The 19277-nt window shown below is 42.8% G+C and overlaps 1 protein-coding gene across 8 annotated transcripts in view; it reads right to left on the reverse strand.

The window, feature by feature from the left end:
• The window catches only part of lrp1bb (low density lipoprotein receptor-related protein 1Bb), a 260158-nt gene that overhangs the window by 16463 nt on the left and 224418 nt on the right, over positions 1-19277 (reverse strand). For 5 of the 8 annotated variants that reach the window (XM_063499991.1, XM_063499992.1, XM_063499985.1 and 2 more), the window contains 15 exons: positions 15932-16064; positions 15475-15581; positions 14405-14537; positions 13949-14071; positions 13634-13756; positions 12382-12525; positions 11968-12102; positions 11306-11425; positions 10954-11195; positions 10552-10775; positions 9972-10078; positions 8884-9000; positions 8450-8623; positions 2154-2279; positions 1718-1882 (listed from right to left, as the gene is read on the reverse strand). In XM_063499991.1, the coding sequence (XP_063356061.1) occupies positions 1718-1882; positions 2154-2279; positions 8450-8623; positions 8884-9000; positions 9972-10078; positions 10552-10775; positions 10954-11195; positions 11306-11425; positions 11968-12102; positions 12382-12525; positions 13634-13756; positions 13949-14071; positions 14405-14537; positions 15475-15581; positions 15932-16064 (2173 nt within the window). The remainder of the gene's footprint in view (positions 1-1717; positions 1883-2153; positions 2280-8449; positions 8624-8883; positions 9001-9971; positions 10079-10551; positions 10776-10953; positions 11196-11305; positions 11426-11967; positions 12103-12381; positions 12526-13633; positions 13757-13948; positions 14072-14404; positions 14538-15474; positions 15582-15931; positions 16065-19277) is intronic. The other 3 variants (XM_063499988.1, XM_063499986.1, XM_063499987.1) reach the window with 2 other exon arrangements.

Here is a 19277-nt window from a genome sequence, read left to right on the forward strand (position 1 = left end):
AGAACTAGGAGAGTGCAGCCACATGAACAGATGGAAAAAGGAGGCCCCAGAACATCAAATCTCAAAAAAGATTGTTTACAATTCTATGCAGTAAATTTCTATCAACGGCTCGAGAAAAAATATGCAAATTGTTTCAGTCAGAGAAACTGAGCCGTGCTTTCTGAACTGCAGATTCGAGTCATCTTCATGTCGTAGCAATTATCCAAACTACATCCTTTAACTGCATCCATGTCCCTACTTTCCTGCTAATGGGCGGGAACAGGAATCGTTGAGTTGACATCACTTTAAAGAAAACACTTTACACTTTGGATGTTTGGCTTCAGGCAGAAGTTTTGGATAATCAGAGCAGTCGAGAATCATAAAGGAAAGACCTGGCTGAAGCCAACCAGCCTGACGGGGAGGAAATAAAGAAATAAACGTAGCGGACAGTAACTGTGCTGGATCATACACAAGCAGCGAGCGCTGAGCAGACAAAAAGTCATGTACAAGTTACACAAATGTGTTTAGACAACTATGACCCACAACTGTTATGATATATTTACTTGGCTTTTTTTTATTTGACACAGTATGAAGTTCTTTACTTTCATGTCACAGAGACACAGGTTTGTTTCAAACGTGCTGCTGCCAGAAGTCCCATTAACATCCTGGTAAACCAGTCGAATCTGTGAAGGCAGAAATTCAATGACACCTTCTTGTGTTTCTAAGGATGAGACTGGGAATAAATCCAGCCTCCAAACTGAACGAGTTTCCTTTTTTATCACCAAAGATCCTGTTTGACAATAATCCATCCCTCTTTTTTCACTCAGTCATTTAGAGCGATGCTTGGTTTGCATGAGACGTGTGGTCAATGCAGTAAAACAGCACACAGTTAAATACAGCACACTCTGCCCACTAAAAAAGGAAAATCACAGCAAAGGAAAATAAACGGGTCCAAGACCCGATCATCAATATTAACCATGAAAGACCCAAAACAATGTAATATTCACTACTTCATCTCTTAAAGAGTTTTAATGAGCAGCAGTTATTTCGCCATCTGCTTAAGTCACATTAAGTTGTAAGAAAACAACAAAAAGAAAACAATAAAAATACTGTATTTGTAAAAACATTTATTTCCTGTTAGGTTATTAAATTCATGTAATTAATAAATATTTAATGAATTTAAACCACTTGAATAAAGATCTGCAATGAGTAATCAGGCTACACCTTTGTCACACCTTTCTATATCAGGCCAATAAATATGTTTCATTTTTTATCTGTATCTTTTTTTAAAAAGCAACTTAACTACTATGATGTGGGAATGATATACAAAGGCTTTTAAAACCAGGAAAGCTTATTTAATAGGTCTGTACGTTCTGGTTCAGTTTCACTGCTGACATCTCAGGAGAGCTCCTCAAAGGAGACCTTCACATGAAAGGCTGGAGGCTCCTTTCAGAGCAGCATCAATGATAAAACTGCTCAACTGGCTTTTGTAATGCAGCCGAATCTGAACTGAAGAGAGGAAGCTGCATCACTTTAAATGAAGACAAATGTGTCTGCGTGCCATCAAGCAGGGGTCAGTGTGTTTAAATCAAAACTGGTAAACAAAGAACATAAAGAATCCTGCAGCATAAACGTTCATATGAATTATTCTTCGTGCAGCGACTCATAGAAACACGTCAAACATGTGAATCGTCCAAAGGAATCATGCAGTAAACGGTTTTTGAAAGCACAGACGTACCCAGTGGCGAGCCCATGCAGGTGCCTCCGTTTAGGCAGTAGTCTGTGCAGTGGTTGACCTCACAACGCTCCCCTGAAAAGTCAGGCCAGCAGTAGCACCTCCAGTCTCCTTTCTCATTGGCTAAGCAGCGGCCTCCATTCTCACAGGGGGGGCGGCACAGTTCACCTTCACAGCGGCAAAGTCTGTATCATTTACTGCAGCGCCATGTGCACAGTCACATGATATTTAATAGCGTTATGGAGCTAATGTGAGACAGCAACACGCACAGAAGTGAGAACCTCAGACTGCATGCAGGACGAGTTTCTATCACCAGCCATGTTCACTAAACACATCGTGTGTTATGGAAAATATATCTTAGTGACGCTTTAGAAAGCTGCTCATTGTTATATATTCAAAGTCAATATTATTGTCAACAGTTATTGTAATATTAAGATACCTGAGACGTTGACATCATTGCAGGTGCCGTTCACCAGCACCTTCCCCTCTGGACAGGTGCACCTGGCACCAGTCGGGTTGAGCAAACACATGAAATCACAGGACATCCTGGAGCATGGATTGGGTCCTGTGGAGAAACAACGGAGGAGATCATCTGGGATCCTGCCACAAGAACTACTTTTGTGAAACGTGCGGTTGTTCTTTTTTTAATAGAGCTATTTATTTTAAGTGTAATGGTTTTTTTAGGCTTTAGAGGTACAGCACATGAATAATTTTACACATGCATCTTCACATTGAATAATCAAAAGCTGAGAAATTCCCCCGTAAAACTGATGTGTCACTTTTAGAAGTGCTGCTTTTAGCAGATAGAGGACGGCATGTTCATGTTGTAACTCTACTGTGAATCAAACTGCTTTAACTCTGGTTTCTATTCTGGTCGTCATGAAACAGGCCCGGCAAACACAACTCAACATAATGTTTGAATATGAAGCTGCTGTCAGAAGTTGACATACACTCATGGTGAGCATGAATGTCATCTACATGCACCCTCATTAAAACTGGGTTTGTGCCACTCTTCTTGACAGTTCATTTGAATTAGTTGTTTTTTGGGTCGGACCTGGTGTTCACCCTGCTTTATCCCAGAACCAGCTCTGATCGTTGTCCTGTTTCACCCGTCTCGCTCTCAGTCTGAGGGTAGTCCTTCTATTTCATTATTCCATCCACTTTGCTATGTGCAGGTTTTTTATTGTCATATTCACAATAAAGAAACGTGAATGAAATTCTTCTTTTGGTGCCAAACAGAAAAATGCATGTATAAAACTGATAACTATAATAAATGCTAATTTAAAAACAACAGAAACAATTATAAAGAACTACATTAAGTGCAATAAAAGAAATACAATATAAATCTAAGATAGAAATAAAATAAAAAGAATCTGAGCTGCAGGGCAAATGTACATATTTATCCAATCTATGCTACGTCAGCATGTAGGTGGGGTCTTTGATGGAGGCAGCTGTGGACTGATGGTAGATCCTCTGCAGAGAGGGCGGTGGAGTCCTAATGATGTTTTTGGCAGTCTTCAGCACTCTGTGCAGGTGCAGTGGTGTTAGCGTAGCACACGGTGATGCAGCTGGTCAAGACGGCCTCAACCATGCAGCTGTAGAAGCTCCTCAGTCTCCTCCGTAAATGCAGCCACTGATGGCCCCTCGAAACCCGCTGTGTGGTGTTAAATGTTCCTCTCTGCTCAGATATGTGGAGTGCCCATGTTTGAAGTTACCGATCCTGGCAGACTGGGGCGCAGTGTGTAGACAGTTTATGGAACGACGGCGTTGAGTGCAGAACTATAGTCAACAAAAAGCAGGGACAGGCTGAAGATGGAAGCATCAGAGACACAGCACAGAGAGATCACCCAGGGATGTGACCTGGTCCTGCTGCCTCACGAGGGCTGATCTTCCTCGGTGCTCCGAATAACTTATATACAACTGTTTGAACCGATGATCATGGAAATGTCTCCAAGAGACTTTCCCATTTTGTGTGACTCTAAAACTGTCCTTCATGCTGTTCTGTCAAACAGATCCTTCTTCTGCTGCACACCGAGCAGAAAGAACCCTGAGATCCATTTATTAAAAGGTTTAAGAGAGTTTATTTATATATTCAGTTTAAAGGATGACGATAAAAGAGAGAAATCAAAATCTCTGCATTTCTCTTACATATCGAGCCTTTATGTCTTATCTTCTTGCAAGCTAAGCACATGTTGTGCCCTCAGACTCCACAGTGTACACTAATGAGTCTGTAGGGAGGAACAGCTGTCGTTTAAGTGAAAACCTGACCGAGGCTGAGCTCTCTGATGCTTTAACACCAGAGATGGAACCAATAACTGCCATGCTTTATCACCTGGAGGAAGAGAGAGGACGGACGTGGCTGTATGGATCAGAACAGGTTAGTGGTTTATGTTGCACACGTGAAACACGCAGCTAAATATAATTTATATCTATAAAAGTCAAAGTCAAAGTCAGTTTTATTTGTCAATTTCTTCAGGTGTACTTGCCATACAAAGGAATTGAAATTACGTTTCACACTGTCCCATGCGTAGACATAGACAACAATAAAGTGCAGATGCACAACATTTAGGTAACATACAGGATATAACAAGACAGGACCTACACATAACATATAACATATAATAAAGTGTTCCACAGTGCGCCCTGGAAAGTAGTGTACTAGTTCACTTGACGTAGTCCCAGGTTGTGGTTGGTAAGTGTTTTTGTTCTAATGCAGCATAAGACTGTAGCAGCAGTAATAGTAATATAAATAATATAAATAGTGCTAAAGAAAATACTAAAAATACAAAAAATATAAGGCAGCAGGTGTGTGCAATTGTAATGCAGAGGTAGTCGTGTGTGTGGGGGGGGGGGGGGGGGGGGGGGGGGGGGGGGGGGGTCCAGTCTGTCTTCCTATACTCCTGCCAGTCTGGTGTTTCTGCTGGCTGGGAGCCGGGAGGGGAGAGAGTTCAGCAGTCTCACAGCCTGGTGGATGAAGCTGTTGGTGAGCCTGGTAGTGCGGGAGCGGAGACTTCTGTATCTTTTTCCAGAGGGCAGGAGGCTGAACAGACAGTGCGCGGGGTGGGTTGCATCGTTGACAATTGTGATGGCTTTGCGGGTAAGGCGGGTGGTGTAGATGTCTTGCAGGGAGGGGAGTGGTACACCAACTATCCTCTCAGCTGTTCTCACAATGCGTTGTAGAGCTTTCCTGTTATAGTCAGTGCAGCTACCGCCCCACACAGTGATGCAGCTGGAAAGGATGCTTTCAATGGTTCCTCTGTAGAATGTGGTCAGGATGGGTGGTGGAGCACTTGCCCGCTTGAGTTTGCGTAGGAAGTAGAGGCGCTGTTGTGCTTTCTTGGCCAGTGATGCTGTGTTGGTGGTCCAGGAGAGGTCCTCACTGATGTGCACCCCCAGGAACTTGGTGCTGCTCACCCTCTCCACCTCAGCGCCGTCGATGGTCAATGGGGGGTGACAGGTGGGGTCTCTCTGGAAGTTGACAATAACCTCCTTGGTCTTGCTAACATTTAGCAGGAGGTTGTTGTCTCTGCACCACGTGGTCAGGAGCTCAACCTCTTTCCTGTAGTGGGTCTCATCGCCCTTGGTGATGAGCCCCACCAGCGTTGTGTCGTCCGCAAACTTCACAATGTGGTTGGAGCTGTAGGTTGGTGTGCAGTCATGTGTCAGCAGGGTGAAGAGCAGAGGACTGAGCACACAGCCTTGTGGAGCCCCCGTGCTCAGGGTGATGCTGTTTGAGACCTTGTTTCCCACACGCACCGCTTGAGGCCTCTGGCTGAGGAAATCCAGCAGCCAGTTGCAGAGGGAGGTGCTGAGGCCCAGTCTGTCCAGTTTACAGATGAGTTGTTGTGGTATTATGGTGTTGAACGCTGAGCTGAAGTCTATGAACAGCATTCTCACATATGAGTCTCTCTTGTCCAGGTGAGTTAGGGCTGGGTGGAGGGCAGAGCAGATTGCATCTTCTGTGGATCGTTTCGCTCTGTATGCGAACTGGTATGGGTCCAGGGTGGGAGGCAGGGTGGATTTGATGTGTGACATGACTAGTCGTTCAAAGCACTTCATAATAATGGGTGTCAGTGCCACGGGGCGGTAGTCGTTGAAACAGGCTGGGGATGGTTTCTTTGGCACAGGTATGATGGTGGCAGTCTTGAAGCATGATGGGACAGTGGCTTGCCTCAGGGAGATGTTAAAGATGTCTGTGAAGACATCCTTCAGCTCCTCTGCGCAGTCTTTCAGCACACTACCAGGGATGTTATCTGGACCCGCTGCTTTCCGGGCGTTGATGGTGATGAGTGTCCTCTTCACGCTGGCAGCAGACAGGCACAGAGGCTGGTCGTGTGGAGGTGGTGGTGTTTTCTGTGGGTGTGTGTTGTTCTGTGCTTCAAATCGTGCAAAGAAGCTGTTCAGGTTGTTGAGCAGAGTGGTGTCGCTCTCACAGCTACGCGCTGCAGGTTTGTAGTCTGTAATAGCCTGGATGCCTTGCCATAGGCTTCGTGCGTCCTTGCTATCATTGAAGTGGGAGGTTATCTTGTGTGTGTAGTCCTGTTTCGCTTTCCTGATGCCACGGGACAGGTTGGCTCTCGCTGTTCTCAGGCCTATTTCATCCCCAGCTCTGAAGGCCTTGTCTCTGGCCTTCAGCAGCCTGTGGACATCTCCTGTTAGCCACGGCTTCCGGTTGGCTCGGGTTGTGATACTTTTCATTTGTGTAACATCATCAATGCATTTGGTGATGTATGAGCTCACCGTGTCTGTGTACTCCTCAATGTCTATGATGTTATTGTAGGTGGCTGCTTCCTTGAATATGCTCCAATCAGTTGACCCAAAGCAGTCTTGAAGAGCAGAGGTGGCCTCCTGTGGCCACACTCTTACCTCTTTCGTAACAGGTTTGATGACCTTCACTCTCTGTCTGTATGCTGGCATTAGCATAACAGTGAGGTGATCAGAGGTGCCGATGTGGGGGAGGGGGATGGCTTTGTATGCTCCTTTTTCCTGTGTGTAGACCAGGTCCAATGTGTTGTCTCCCCTTGTTGGAAAATGTACATGCTGATGAAACTTTGGGAGAACAGTTTTAAGATCAGCATGATTAAAGTCTCCTGCGAGGATGATGAAACCGTCTGGGTGTGTTGTTTGTTGCTCACTGATGGCCTGATACAGTTCGTTCAGCGCCGCATTTCTATCGCTGTTGTTGCTAGATGGAGGTATATAAGTAGCGACCAACAGGATCGAACTTATCTCCCTGGGCAAGTAGAAAGGGCGACACTTCACGATCATGAACTCCGCCAATGATGAGCAGTGTTTGTGTACTACAGTGGCATCACGACACCACTCGTCACGGATGTAAACACAGACCCCGCCGCCTCGGGTCTTGCCTCCGTCTACGAGAGCCCTGTCGGCTCATAAAGCATCATTTCACAATATTAGTCCAGTTGTTTCATTAAAATATTTAGAATTAAACTTTTTTATTGAAAAACTAATTGTTCATTAATCGTAAATGTATCTTAATCCACAGTGCTGCATACTGGATGACTCCATGGTTTCACAGTTTGTTTGTTTGTGGCAAACTGCATTACATCCTAATATGTCAAATAACATTAATAATAAAATAATATTGTCCTAAAAACTGATACCAGACAAATAAAATGAATTGATCGATTTTTAATAAAATAATGACTTTTTCACTGTTGAGCGTCACCAAAACATCCGCTCAGCTGCTCACAGTGAATAATTTAATTTATAGTTTGCTCTATAAAACAGCTCCACATGTTTCACTCGGCACAGTTTTTAAAGCGATCTCTCAGGTTTGCTGAATATTAGTCTTTAGCTTATTTGTCAGACATGGAGCAGCTGGATGAATTTCTCTGTTAAACAGAGCTGATGTCTCTTCACCGCATTCGTGTTATTTTTCCAGGGTCGACGTGTCGCCGTCAACGGACCAACATTAGGGTCATTTAAAAGTTGTCAGCCAGATGTTAAAGTAAACATTAAAGCAACAAAACATCCAGAGAGATTTTATCTGATAGTTTCATAAAACAGGCAGAAATAGAGAAACGTGTTTTTATTTGTTTGGTTTAACCTTATATTTAATGCCTCTGCATTGTTTGATGATTCTTATGGTTCCCTGAGAGAGGCTGGTACCTCTAAAGTCTGTGTGATGGTCAAATTTAGGACAGTGCCTGGAGACCTCTTAGGTGGAGATGCAGAGGGACACACAACTGTAACGGTACACTGTTCTGTGTGTTTCTGGTGTTGTCACATTGTTTATATCATCTGATCTGGACATCAGTGGTCCTTCAACATTCACACATCCATCACTGAAATCTTCAAGTTTTAATAAAACTCATCCCACACTGGTTGGAACAGCTGGACCTCACCTCTCACTGCATACACATACACACAATAAATGATTGTTGTTATGTTTATCATAAACCTAAATATCGTACTACTGCTGTCAGTCCAGTATGTGTGGTTGGTTACCAACTGCTGATGGTTACGTTTATTATTTACCTTGTATGCTGTTCTAGTCATTCATTCATAAATATGATCTGTGGCTGTTTATGTGTGTTTGTGTTTATAAGAAGTCTTTAGAACATCAAAGAAACAAATAATAACAATAGAACTGAATTAAAAACACAATTACCAAGAAAATAAGTAATCAAACTTCAACTGACTAAACAGCGTTTTTCCTTTTACTGTAAAGGGACATTTTACAGATAAACAGTGACCATCAGGGCAGCTTACCGTCTTGCTGTTTGTAACGGTGGGAGATGAAAACATTAGTGGGCTTCTCCACCCCCAAACTGAGAAATTCCACAGACTGTTTTCCATACTTGTGAATCTTGAAGACTTCGTGTTTTAACCCAGTTCCATAAATGTAGTCCTCAAATATATCGATTCTGTACGGCTGGGAGATTCCTAAACATCCAGCAGAGAAAAGAAAGCAGATAAAATCAGGTTTCTGCACACCTGCAGCTTTGGGATTATGAAAGTTTGTATCCTGAGGTGCACGGATGAAGGACGAGGATTGGTGTTAACAGACATTGTTTAGAACCTTAACCTTGTGCCACATAAAAGCAATATTAATCTGGCAATTATTTGATAAAAAAAGTTGAGAAAAACAAAGAGAAGCATGAGACGAATTTGTGTAGATGAAAAAGTTTTCCACTTGTGTTTACCGTGTCTGTCGCTGATTGTCACCAGAGGGTCTGAGCCATCCAATCTCATGCTCCCTATCTGCGAGAGCTCAGGATCAGCCCAGTAAATACGCTGGTTGAAATAATCAATGGCCAGCCCTGTGGGAGGATGAAGGTAAGAGATTCATTTACCTGACAAATTACACAGAGATCACTGTGGAGTCCCTCAGAGGAGGAGACCTTAAGGTCAGGACGGTTCCAGCACCAGCGTTTCTCCTTCGGATAGTTTCTATTCAACAGCTTGTGTTTAAAAACGGCACGTTCTGATCACGATGAGCTATTTTACAATTTCACTGTTTCCCAGAAGTCTGACCGTATAATTGAGCACCTGGCTGCAGCATTTAAATAGGTGTGCATTTTTCCACTGATGATGAATTCCTCTTTGTGTGACCAAGACAGATCATAGCATCCTTGAATTTAAGGAGGCCAAAGCAGCTCTTCAAAACTAGATCAGCACTAAGTGCTTCCCTACAGGCATACAACACATCCCGAGCAGCTGTACGCTACTGCGTGTGTGCTGCTTTGGATATATTTAACTACCATTTTATTCTTTAGAATAACAGACAGTCTGCATGCAGAACTTTAACTGCAAAGGTCACGTGACGCTGCAGGCGAGAGTAAACACATCATCTTTGTGTGTAAGTGTTGCTTATGTTGACAGAATATTGTTACATATTGTTATTTAATCAGGTATTTATTAGCTGACTCAATAACAAACACGTGTTTCTATTGAAGCTCTGCTATGTGGAATTTGCATGTTGTGTATCAAATGTGTTTCCTGCTTTGATGTATACGTGCATATATCAGCCCAACGACACTGCGCTGTGTTACTTTTTATCTTTATTTTTATGATCGTTCAATCATTTCAGTAACTGGAAATTAAATAGTTATTAAATAATTATTGATGGACAGGTATTGGCCAGACATATCAGAACACACACAGTTCATTCATAAAATTCCCAACATTTTATATGACTTCAAAATTAATGATGAACCTTTTAAAAAATATTCCAATAATGTGGTTCAACAAAACTCAACGAGAAGGGAAAAGGAATAAAGGAGCCACCCACCAGTGGGTCTCCTCAGGTTTTTCTCCAGCAGCACTCTGCGCAGTGAGCCATCCATGGCTGACTCCTCTATCTGAGAATGATCACCGATTACGCTCCAGTACATCATTCTGCGAGGAACCAAAATCAGCTTCTTGTAAATAACAACAAATATGCATTTAGTTTTACAAATACATGCTCAGTATCACAGCTACTGCAACCAGCACTGTTTGCTCTCATTTTTGTTCATATGTTTTACAGTTATAATAACATTAAAAAGTAAACGGGTTATTTTTTAATACAGCGTCAGAAGTTGAGACGATGAGGAAAACCAAAGATTCATTAACAGAGCGACGTGTCACAGCTGCACGCCGCTTTGTCGTTGTTGTAACACCTTTGTTGGAGCAGATCTGGCGAGTTTAAGTGATGTAAGAGGAAATGTAACCGATTAATCTGCCGAGCAGAGTAATTAATAACATGCTACTGAGTATTATGTAATGTGAAATTGATTACATTTTCGAAAACAGCGGCTCATTACAGGATTAAATAATGGTCCTCTGGCAGAAACATCTGTGAAGTTGAATATTCTGTAATGTGTACTTACCCCCTGGTGGGGTTGACAGCGATGGCGTACGGCTCTCCAGCTATATCAGTAATCAGGCGGGTGCAGTTCGGTCCTTTAAGTTGGCCCACATTTATGGAATATCGTAATTTAGTCCAGTGGGCTGTGTAATAACTAAACCAGTGCATCCGGGAGTGATCGGTCCAATAAATGTTTCCTGTAATCCAGTCAGCAGAAATATCTCGGGGTCGCCGGAAGTCTGAGCACTGCAACCGATAAGAGTCACAACGTCAGGCGCTCTGGGCGCTCGTGCATACGCGGATTCAAATTTGTCCCTAAAGTGAGACGTAGCAGTGCAGTATATGAAACTACAACACGGATTATTTTTAAACACATTTTTCTTTTACATTTTCTTCCTAATAAGCACAAAATTAAAATACTCACAATATTTCTGACATTTGTTTTGCTCTGACTTCTTTCCAAAGTGTCTTTGTAAAAAATCCCACCAGGGTTGAACTGGGTCGCCCAGATAAACTTTTGGTGGTGAAACAGAACATCCATCCCAATAATTCGGGCATTGTCCTCAATGTGCGTGGGCAGCCTGTATCCGAGGCTCTGGTTAAAGGGATACAGGAAGCTCCGGATCTCGGTGTCGTTGGACACGTAGAACACTCGTTCCTCCGGTCCTGCCGGTGAGTCGTTCACGTGTTACAAAGTAAAACCGTTCATTAAAATGACTCATGTTCACAGAGAAGTCATGTCACCACAGTGGATACACTGAGTTTTCTTAGCATACCTCTTGCTACACAGTTGCCGTTGATCTCCTTAAAATTCCGGTCGCATGAGCATTTATAGGATCCTTTAGTGTTCACGCAGTAATGAGGACAAGCGTCAAACTGCAGACATTCATTTATCTCTGCAAAAAAGTACAGCCTCATTTATGATGCTGCAAATGTAGAGTTATTATTTTCCACATAACTGTGTGCACGTATGACATTTACAAACACGTTATAAAATCACATCAATCGTTTCCATTAAGACCGTTTATTTCCCCAGCTGTGAAAGTTTTACTGAGGTTTGACTCACAAACTCACCTGTTGACACCTGGCAGTTTTTATCAGGACTATACTCGCTCAAAATGAACAACAGGCACCAACCAGTTTCCTCTAAACTAACTAAAGGAACAGATCCTCAAACCTGCAGCTCCAATGATAAAAGCCAAAAAAGAAAAAAAGCCATTTGATATTTTTTGTAAGAAAAATGCTCTTAAGTTTATTTTTATAGCACATTTCAGTCCATGCTGCACAAGGTGCTTCACAATGTAAAACTCCACTAAAGTAAATAAAATGCACTACAATGATGCAGTAAAATATAGAAAAACAAATAAAATAAGTCAATAAAAACAACTAAAACAACAACAGCTAAGGCTGTCTAGGTCAGTGTGTGTTACACGGTTACCTTCACACTGGCCTGTCTTCTGATTCCTCTTGAAGCCAGGTTTGCACTGACATACAGAATTAGCATTTGTCTGGTTGCAGATGGCGTCCTCTCCACACGGACTGGTTTTCTTTCCACATACATCTCCACTGGAAACTACAAATAAAGACAGAACTGTGATTACACATCAGCCCTGTGCGTCTGAGACACCTGCTGGGCTCCTCCTTTCATGTGCAAAAGCCAAAGGAGCATCTCCATCTTTTATGAAGCACACAGCAGGCACGGCGCACATGTATTAACATAAATAACAACACATTCTGTCTAAAATGAGGCAAAGCTTTGCTTTCTGATAACGTCGCGGTGACATTTGGTACTTTTCATCTCACCGACGGCTCCTTCGATGTGTTCGCTAAAGTCAGCTTGTGCCGTACTTACATGCCTTGCAGTCTTGCTCATCTGAGCCACCGTCCCCGCAGTCACTGAACAGGTCGCACTGCAGCTGGATCGGGACGCAGCGTCGGTTACTGCAGGAAAACTCTGTCTTCCCACAGGGCCGAGGTCTTCCAGCCACGACCTCTGCTTCAGTGCACACAGACCGAGAGCCGACGTTAGCTCATGAGAAACAGCCTATCCAGTTACCTGCGTTTGACTTAGCATGCTGAACACTTTGAAATCATCAGAAAGTCAGTTTAGTGTTTACTACTTTGAAGCGACGTCCCGGAGTCTCTTTATTTGCTGGCAGGTAGTTTTGCAAGTGTTTGAAATAAATCAGAGAAAGAGCTTTTTGACTGTATTTGTTAATTATTCACACTAAAAACTGTTGAGGTGTTTCACACGTTTTGCTTTTGTTTAAATTAACGGTTTCATCCTCAGAGAACATAAGAAAAAGTTTGCCATCCTCCTCCAATAACAGACAGAGATAAAGAATATCATACTGCGATGAAGCCGTGGATGAGGAGATTAATAGGATTAAGCTCAGATTGAACAGAAGGATAGAGGGCGGAAGCACAGAATTCTTAGAGGTAATGAAGTGATGGAGGAGATGGATCAGTGTATCGATGGAAGCAGAGAGGGAGGAGAGCAGAGATGTGTCCTCTCCTTCCTGTCTGCTCTCTGTGATTATTCACACAAAGCTGTGTGGAGGAAACAGGCTGGGAGCGCTCGTGTGTTTGAAAAGCATTTTCATTTTCACCACAAAAGTCAGCAGGAATAAACTGTAAACTGTGTTAAGTGCACCAAACGTGGCTCCCGTTTAACGTGCAGTCACAGTCCTTTTTCTGCCTTTCAGATTCATCTGCAGCACATTTAGACTCCTGGTACTCCAGCAAAAGTTCAAAACCTGTGTTTGCAGGTTGGCACTGCACGAGCACACAGCCTCACACCAACAAGCCTCTCCTGCTCTGGAGAATTTTCAACGTTCAGTTATTTTAGTTAAACAACGTAAGAGAGAAAAAAAGAAATCTCCGTCATTCAACAGTCACTAAGCAGACGCTGCTTCCTCGTTGGTGCTTCTTTTTCTCCAATTATCATTCTCACAGAACGAAACAATATTTGTGCTTCAAGGACGGCTGCATCAGGGGTGCTTTTAACCTTCTGCACTTAATTTGATGAATAAAGCGTCGTTGAACTTTCACACAAATACTGCTCGAGGCATCATTAGATCCGTGCCGGTGCGGTTTGCGCTCACCACACTCTTCTTCGTCCGAGTTGTCGCCGCAGTCGTCCACCTTGTTGCAGACCTGGTCCGTGCGCAGACACACGTGATCGTTTCGACAGCGGAACGGCCTCGTGGGAGGGCAGGGAAGCTTCGCTGGAGGACAAAAGACACAAACGGCTAATGGAGATGTCCTTCAATGAAACTATAAATAAATTAATAAGTGCATCAAATCTTTTATGAAAAGACAACGAAACTTTCCCTCTCGGGAGATCGAAAAGCAGAGGTCTATAAAATATGCATCGCCTGCTTCAAAGGAAATTCTTGTGAGTGACAATCTCAACCCACCACACATGTCTGCGTCCTCGTCAGAGTTATCTCCGCAATCATCCTTGCCGTCGCACACCCACGTGTGGAGTTTGCATAAGGTGTTGTTGCAAATGAATTCATCAGCTCGGCAGAAGAAGGCTGCTGCAATCGAAGAGTGCAATGAGACTTTTAGCGCCGCGAACACGCCAACGGTAAAAACAGTGCATTCAAAGGAGAACAGGAGTCACAAATCGCCCAGTACAGGATTCTAATAACAGATGTTTTACATAATGATCCTGACAATGCGGCTCATTCGCACTAACACGAGCAGAGCCTGCTTCTATTCCTGTCTTTCCTCTCGTCTCAGAGCTCGTCTTCTTCCTCTCTGCTGTTTCGGCCCTTTTATCATTAAAATCAATTCTCTGTTCAGTTATATACAAATGAGACTTTTTTACCTTCAGACATCACCTGTCACCAAGTCACGCTGACACCTACCCTGGCCGCAGTTTTCTTCATCGCTGTGGTCCATGCAGTCCAACACGTCGTCGCAGCGCCAGCGCCGAGGGATGCAGTGGGCCCGATTCAGACACAGGAACTCGTCTTCTCTGCACTCCTTCACACAGCCGATCTGTTAGCAAAGACGCACGCGCAGCCCAGCAGGCGTTCTCATCAACATAAAGACGGGACAAAGGGAGCGTCTCCACATATTAAAGGCCAGCACTGCAGAACCATGAAGGTTTATGTCGCCCCAGAGAGCCACACAAGCACAAAAGATGCTAAATGTTTTTAGTTTGGGAGCCTTTTTATCTCGAGGACCTCGACCTAACATATGCACAACTCTGTATAGAATCATGTTCCTTAATGAGTGCACCAAACCCTCAAGGATAAGATGGGAAAAGGTCACGCGTGTGCCACACTGTGACAAAGTCATCACTGAGAGCGTCTATGCCATCTGACTGCAGACTGCACAATAACACAGACGGACTTACATTTCCTGGAAGCACAGACGGATATATTAAAGGCTTCAATCATTTCACTCCAGAACAAAGAAGTAAGAGAGTTAAAACACATAAAAGTACAGAATGAGTTTTAGTCTCTCTCTGTTGCATAACTCACAAAGACACCATTCACTCCTTTTCTCTGCTTGTTTGTTTATTTTCATCTTTACGGCCAACTTTCATCCACAAACTGGGAGACTGTACAATTAAAATTTAAAAAAAGAGTCTAATGATTTGAAAATACTTAATGTTGTTGCAACAGTACAAAATGCATTTTGTTTGTTGTTGTTTTTTAATTTGATGGCAGCAAAATGCTTCAGTAAAGCTGAAACAGCACATTTTTCAAATGTTTGTGAGCCAACATTTGAGATGAGATGTCAGCTAAACCACTGTTCTGGTTTGTTCTGGTTTGTTCTACGATGAGTTGAGCTCATTTCACACAAACACCACAAACCATCATGTCTAGAAAAAGCACCGATTGGTCCTCGGTTCATGCATGAAAAGCAGCTTTCTGATTACTTAGTACTGCAACACTATGTTACTACAGTTTAAGGGGGATTCTCTGACCTCATCCGAGCCGTCCAGGCAGTTGTCGTGTCCGTCACAGCGCAGGCTGGCCGACACGCAGCCGCCGCTGGTGCACACGTACTCGTTGACCGAGCAGGACGGCACAACTACAGAAGAGAAGAGCGTGTTACAGGGAGATGCTCTGAGGAACGACTCACAGAGATGAAGTTTGTCACTTAGTAACACAAATGTGATTCAGCCACGATCAGAGTTTGTCACAGGTGGAGCTGTGAGACTGTTGTTGGTTGGAGACAGCAATGACCTCACACAGAGTACACTCAGCGCTTCTCTGAGATATTCACAGTGGAAAAAAAGAAAATGTTTCTTTGACCTACAAAAGAATAATAACTATAAATTGAATTCTTCACGCTTGCAATACAAACAATATTGTCGACAACAAAGGTTGCACAAAAGAGGACGGCTCTGTCGTTCAGTGTGCGGTGGGAGACTTCTTCACCTGTTTCCTGGCAGTTTTTTTCATCTTCACCCATCTTGCAATCTTCCTGTCCATCACACGTCCACTTCATCGAGATGCACAGGTTGTTGTGACAGCGAAACTGGTCGTCTGAGCAGTGTGCCTCACAGCCTTTCTGCAATTAAATACACAGAAAAACATCAAGGACACCTACATGTCCAACGTTTAGCAGCCCGACTGTTTCCTGTAAGGACCGCCCCCCTGCTGAGCGGAAACAGAAAACGACATCATACATAATCCACAACATAGCATACAGGACGCTAAAACAGCTTACGCAGAGGATTTTGACACAATCGGTCACAATGAAGGAACGTAACGAAGGGCTGACAAACGCAGTGATGAAGAGAAACGTTCGCATGAACACAACCGTTGTTCTAACACTGCTGGAAAACCGCGCAGCGTCCCCGACACCACGTGCACGCTGTGGCTCAGGAGGCGAACCGCGTCTTCAAACTGTGTCTGTGAGCACAGAGTGAGGACTACACGTGTGGTTTTAGAAAAGAGCTGTTTAAATGTGCATGTGGTTTATAGTGCAGAGCACTTTAAGTGATCGATATGACTACAAAGCGCTGTATAAATGCAGTCCATTACAAACTAATGATGTAACCGCTGTTAAATATTATTTCCAGAGCAAAGTCTAGTGCTCAGCGAGGCCTGAGAGGGACCAACAGGTGAAGAGGTTTTTATAAAGTATTTCAAATAGTGTTTAAAAAATGATTTACATTGATTCCAAAGCAGCCGGCAGCCTCTCCGAATAAGAAATAAATAAAAACTGAAATAAAGCCTCAGAGTTTTCCCCCGTTGGGACTGAAAATAAATGCATGCACTTTTCTTAAAAGCAGCTAAACTTCATGATGCATTGAATCCAGCATGAATGCAGCCAACATTGTTCTTCCCCACATTTATGTAAACACAGGTGGGCACCGAGCCACACGATGGCTCCTGTGAATGACCGAGTTTAATAATAACTGCTGATTGAAAGGAAACTTTCTCTCCACAAACTATTTGACTGCACTGACCCACAAAGCTGGCGCCGGGGAGCGAAATAATAAAGGGTTAATTAGGGTTGCACTGGTTTGCATGGAGGAGGATTATAAGTAAAAATTGCTGTGCAAATGTTGAACAGAGCAATAAATTAACAGGAATAATGAATGGTAATAACAAGGCTTTGTCCTTGAATTATGCATCGTTATCACTGATGGGGCATTTTTATGTGAATCCCACAAAAATCTCTTTACGCCATGAAAAGGCAGATAAAGCCACATTTAAGTTCTTCACACATTACAAGAGTGTAAAATTATAACAGAAATTTGAGGCTTTACAAATTGAGACATGAAGCATCTTTATGGACAAGAAAGGCCGTCTTTGTGCTGCTGAAAGGCACGGGGGGGATTAGGATTTACAAAAGGAAACGAATGCGAGGCATTTTATGCACTAATGTACTTGAAGGTGCAACAATTCATCATGGCGATGCTTCCTGTCCAGCATTGTTTTGGAATATAGCAACCATGACGAGGAGATTTGGATCAGCGCGGTGAATTATGCCCACAATGGGATTATTTTCTTTGCAGGCGCCAGTATAGCCATCTAATTTCAGTTCTCTTTTCCAATTTGGATATTTAATGCGTGCTTGTGCTGCACGCTCAGATAGTGACAGACATTTTCAAGGGATCAATTGCAGACTAAATTACACTATCCATATGCTATAATTTGGCTCATGTACACTGTGATTTGTATGCGTTAAGCCTCTATGTCCTTTTGTGTGTCTACAATAGCACATTTATGTGACCTGTAATTTTTATGTTACTTATTATTGACCCCCATCATTTGACAGCATTAGCTAACACTGATATGATGCACAGAGAACCCACTCACGCCTTGTTAGCAGCACAATTTATAATAACTGTTATACATGAACTGATAATTAATTCAAATTCAGTACGTTCATATTTTACTATTTACAAACAATGAACTGATAATTAATAATGTCTGGTGTAATTACACTATTATGGTAAATAATACAGTAAATGTGTGATTTCATTGGTTTTTGTGCTAAAACTATGTTTGATGCATGGCTGATTAGCACGCTCTGAAAGCGCACATACTCTATATATGTGGTAGAGTTAATAATTAATAACTACCAGATGTTATTGCTGCGTAATAAAGGTTTCACTGGTGGCATCTTTTAAAGTTTAGAGTCACAGCAGTAAACCAGGCTGCAAACAAAACTACAGCTGGAAATAAAAGTAAACAGAGAATCAGTCCTCATACGCTCGCACATTAAAAGCCAATTAAAACAAGTGATATGAACTAGTAATAACTTTATAAAGATGTAACTGACCAATGCAGTTTAGCCACAAATACCCAAACACGTGATTGTTCATTTACAAATATTGACATATTAGTCAGTTTCTAATGTCGAGAGCGGAGGGACAGAGATGGGTTAACGTCGCCGTCTTACGCAGGATCGTAAAAGTGTCACGATCCTGCGTCATCTGACCCAGTTTTGAGTTTTTACATATTTTGATGTTTATGTTTAAGTCTAAGTTCATTTCTATTATGCCGAGGTTGCTGTTACGGGTCATTGTTTCTTAGACCCCCCCTGTGTTTAAGTCTCCCTCGGCCTTCACGTGTTTCATGTCTGCGTGTCTTATGTTGTCATGTTGTGTTATCATGTCAATGTCTCATTATGTTTCCTGTTTTATTTTGAAGAGGTCTGGTGTCCCATGTTCGTGGTGTTTAGTTTCACTCCCCTGTGACATCATCATGTTTATTCTAATCAGCTGTTTCTCCGTGTGTTTCCCTTCATCACCTCCTGTGTTTGTTTCCACTCGTTCCTCGCTCGATCGTCTGCTTTGTTCCCGGGTTTACAGATTCATGTCAGGTCTTCAGGTTCTTGTTCTAGGGTTTTTATATTTAGCTTATTTTAGGTTATTGTTTACCAGCTGCTTTCAGTTCGTATTAAGTCTGTTTGCACGCTTTGTTTCATCTGCATTTGGATCCACTATTCAGACTCCGCATAGTCCGCCTCAGCTGGACTGTGACAAAATCACCTGAACATCCAACCTTCTGTGCTAAAACTGAGCTTTTCCATCTTTGCTGAGATATAATCAAAGTATAGTTGTGATTAGTGTGTTAAATGTAGATGAGTTTGTGTGTGTAGACGCGGTCCAAGTCTGACCTTGGCAGATGTGTGTGGGTGGCCACAGGAATGTGTCAACAGCCCATCACTATAGGTTTTAATGGTTAAATTCATAATTAATATGTGACTGTGCTGATCGTTAATTATGCTTAATGCTGATCAGAATATAACCAGGTGTATCAGCGT

The sequence above is a fragment of the Pelmatolapia mariae genome, linkage group LG16_19 (assembly GCF_036321145.2).
Source record: "Pelmatolapia mariae isolate MD_Pm_ZW linkage group LG16_19, Pm_UMD_F_2, whole genome shotgun sequence".
Lineage (NCBI taxonomy): Eukaryota > Metazoa > Chordata > Actinopteri > Cichliformes > Cichlidae > Pelmatolapia > Pelmatolapia mariae.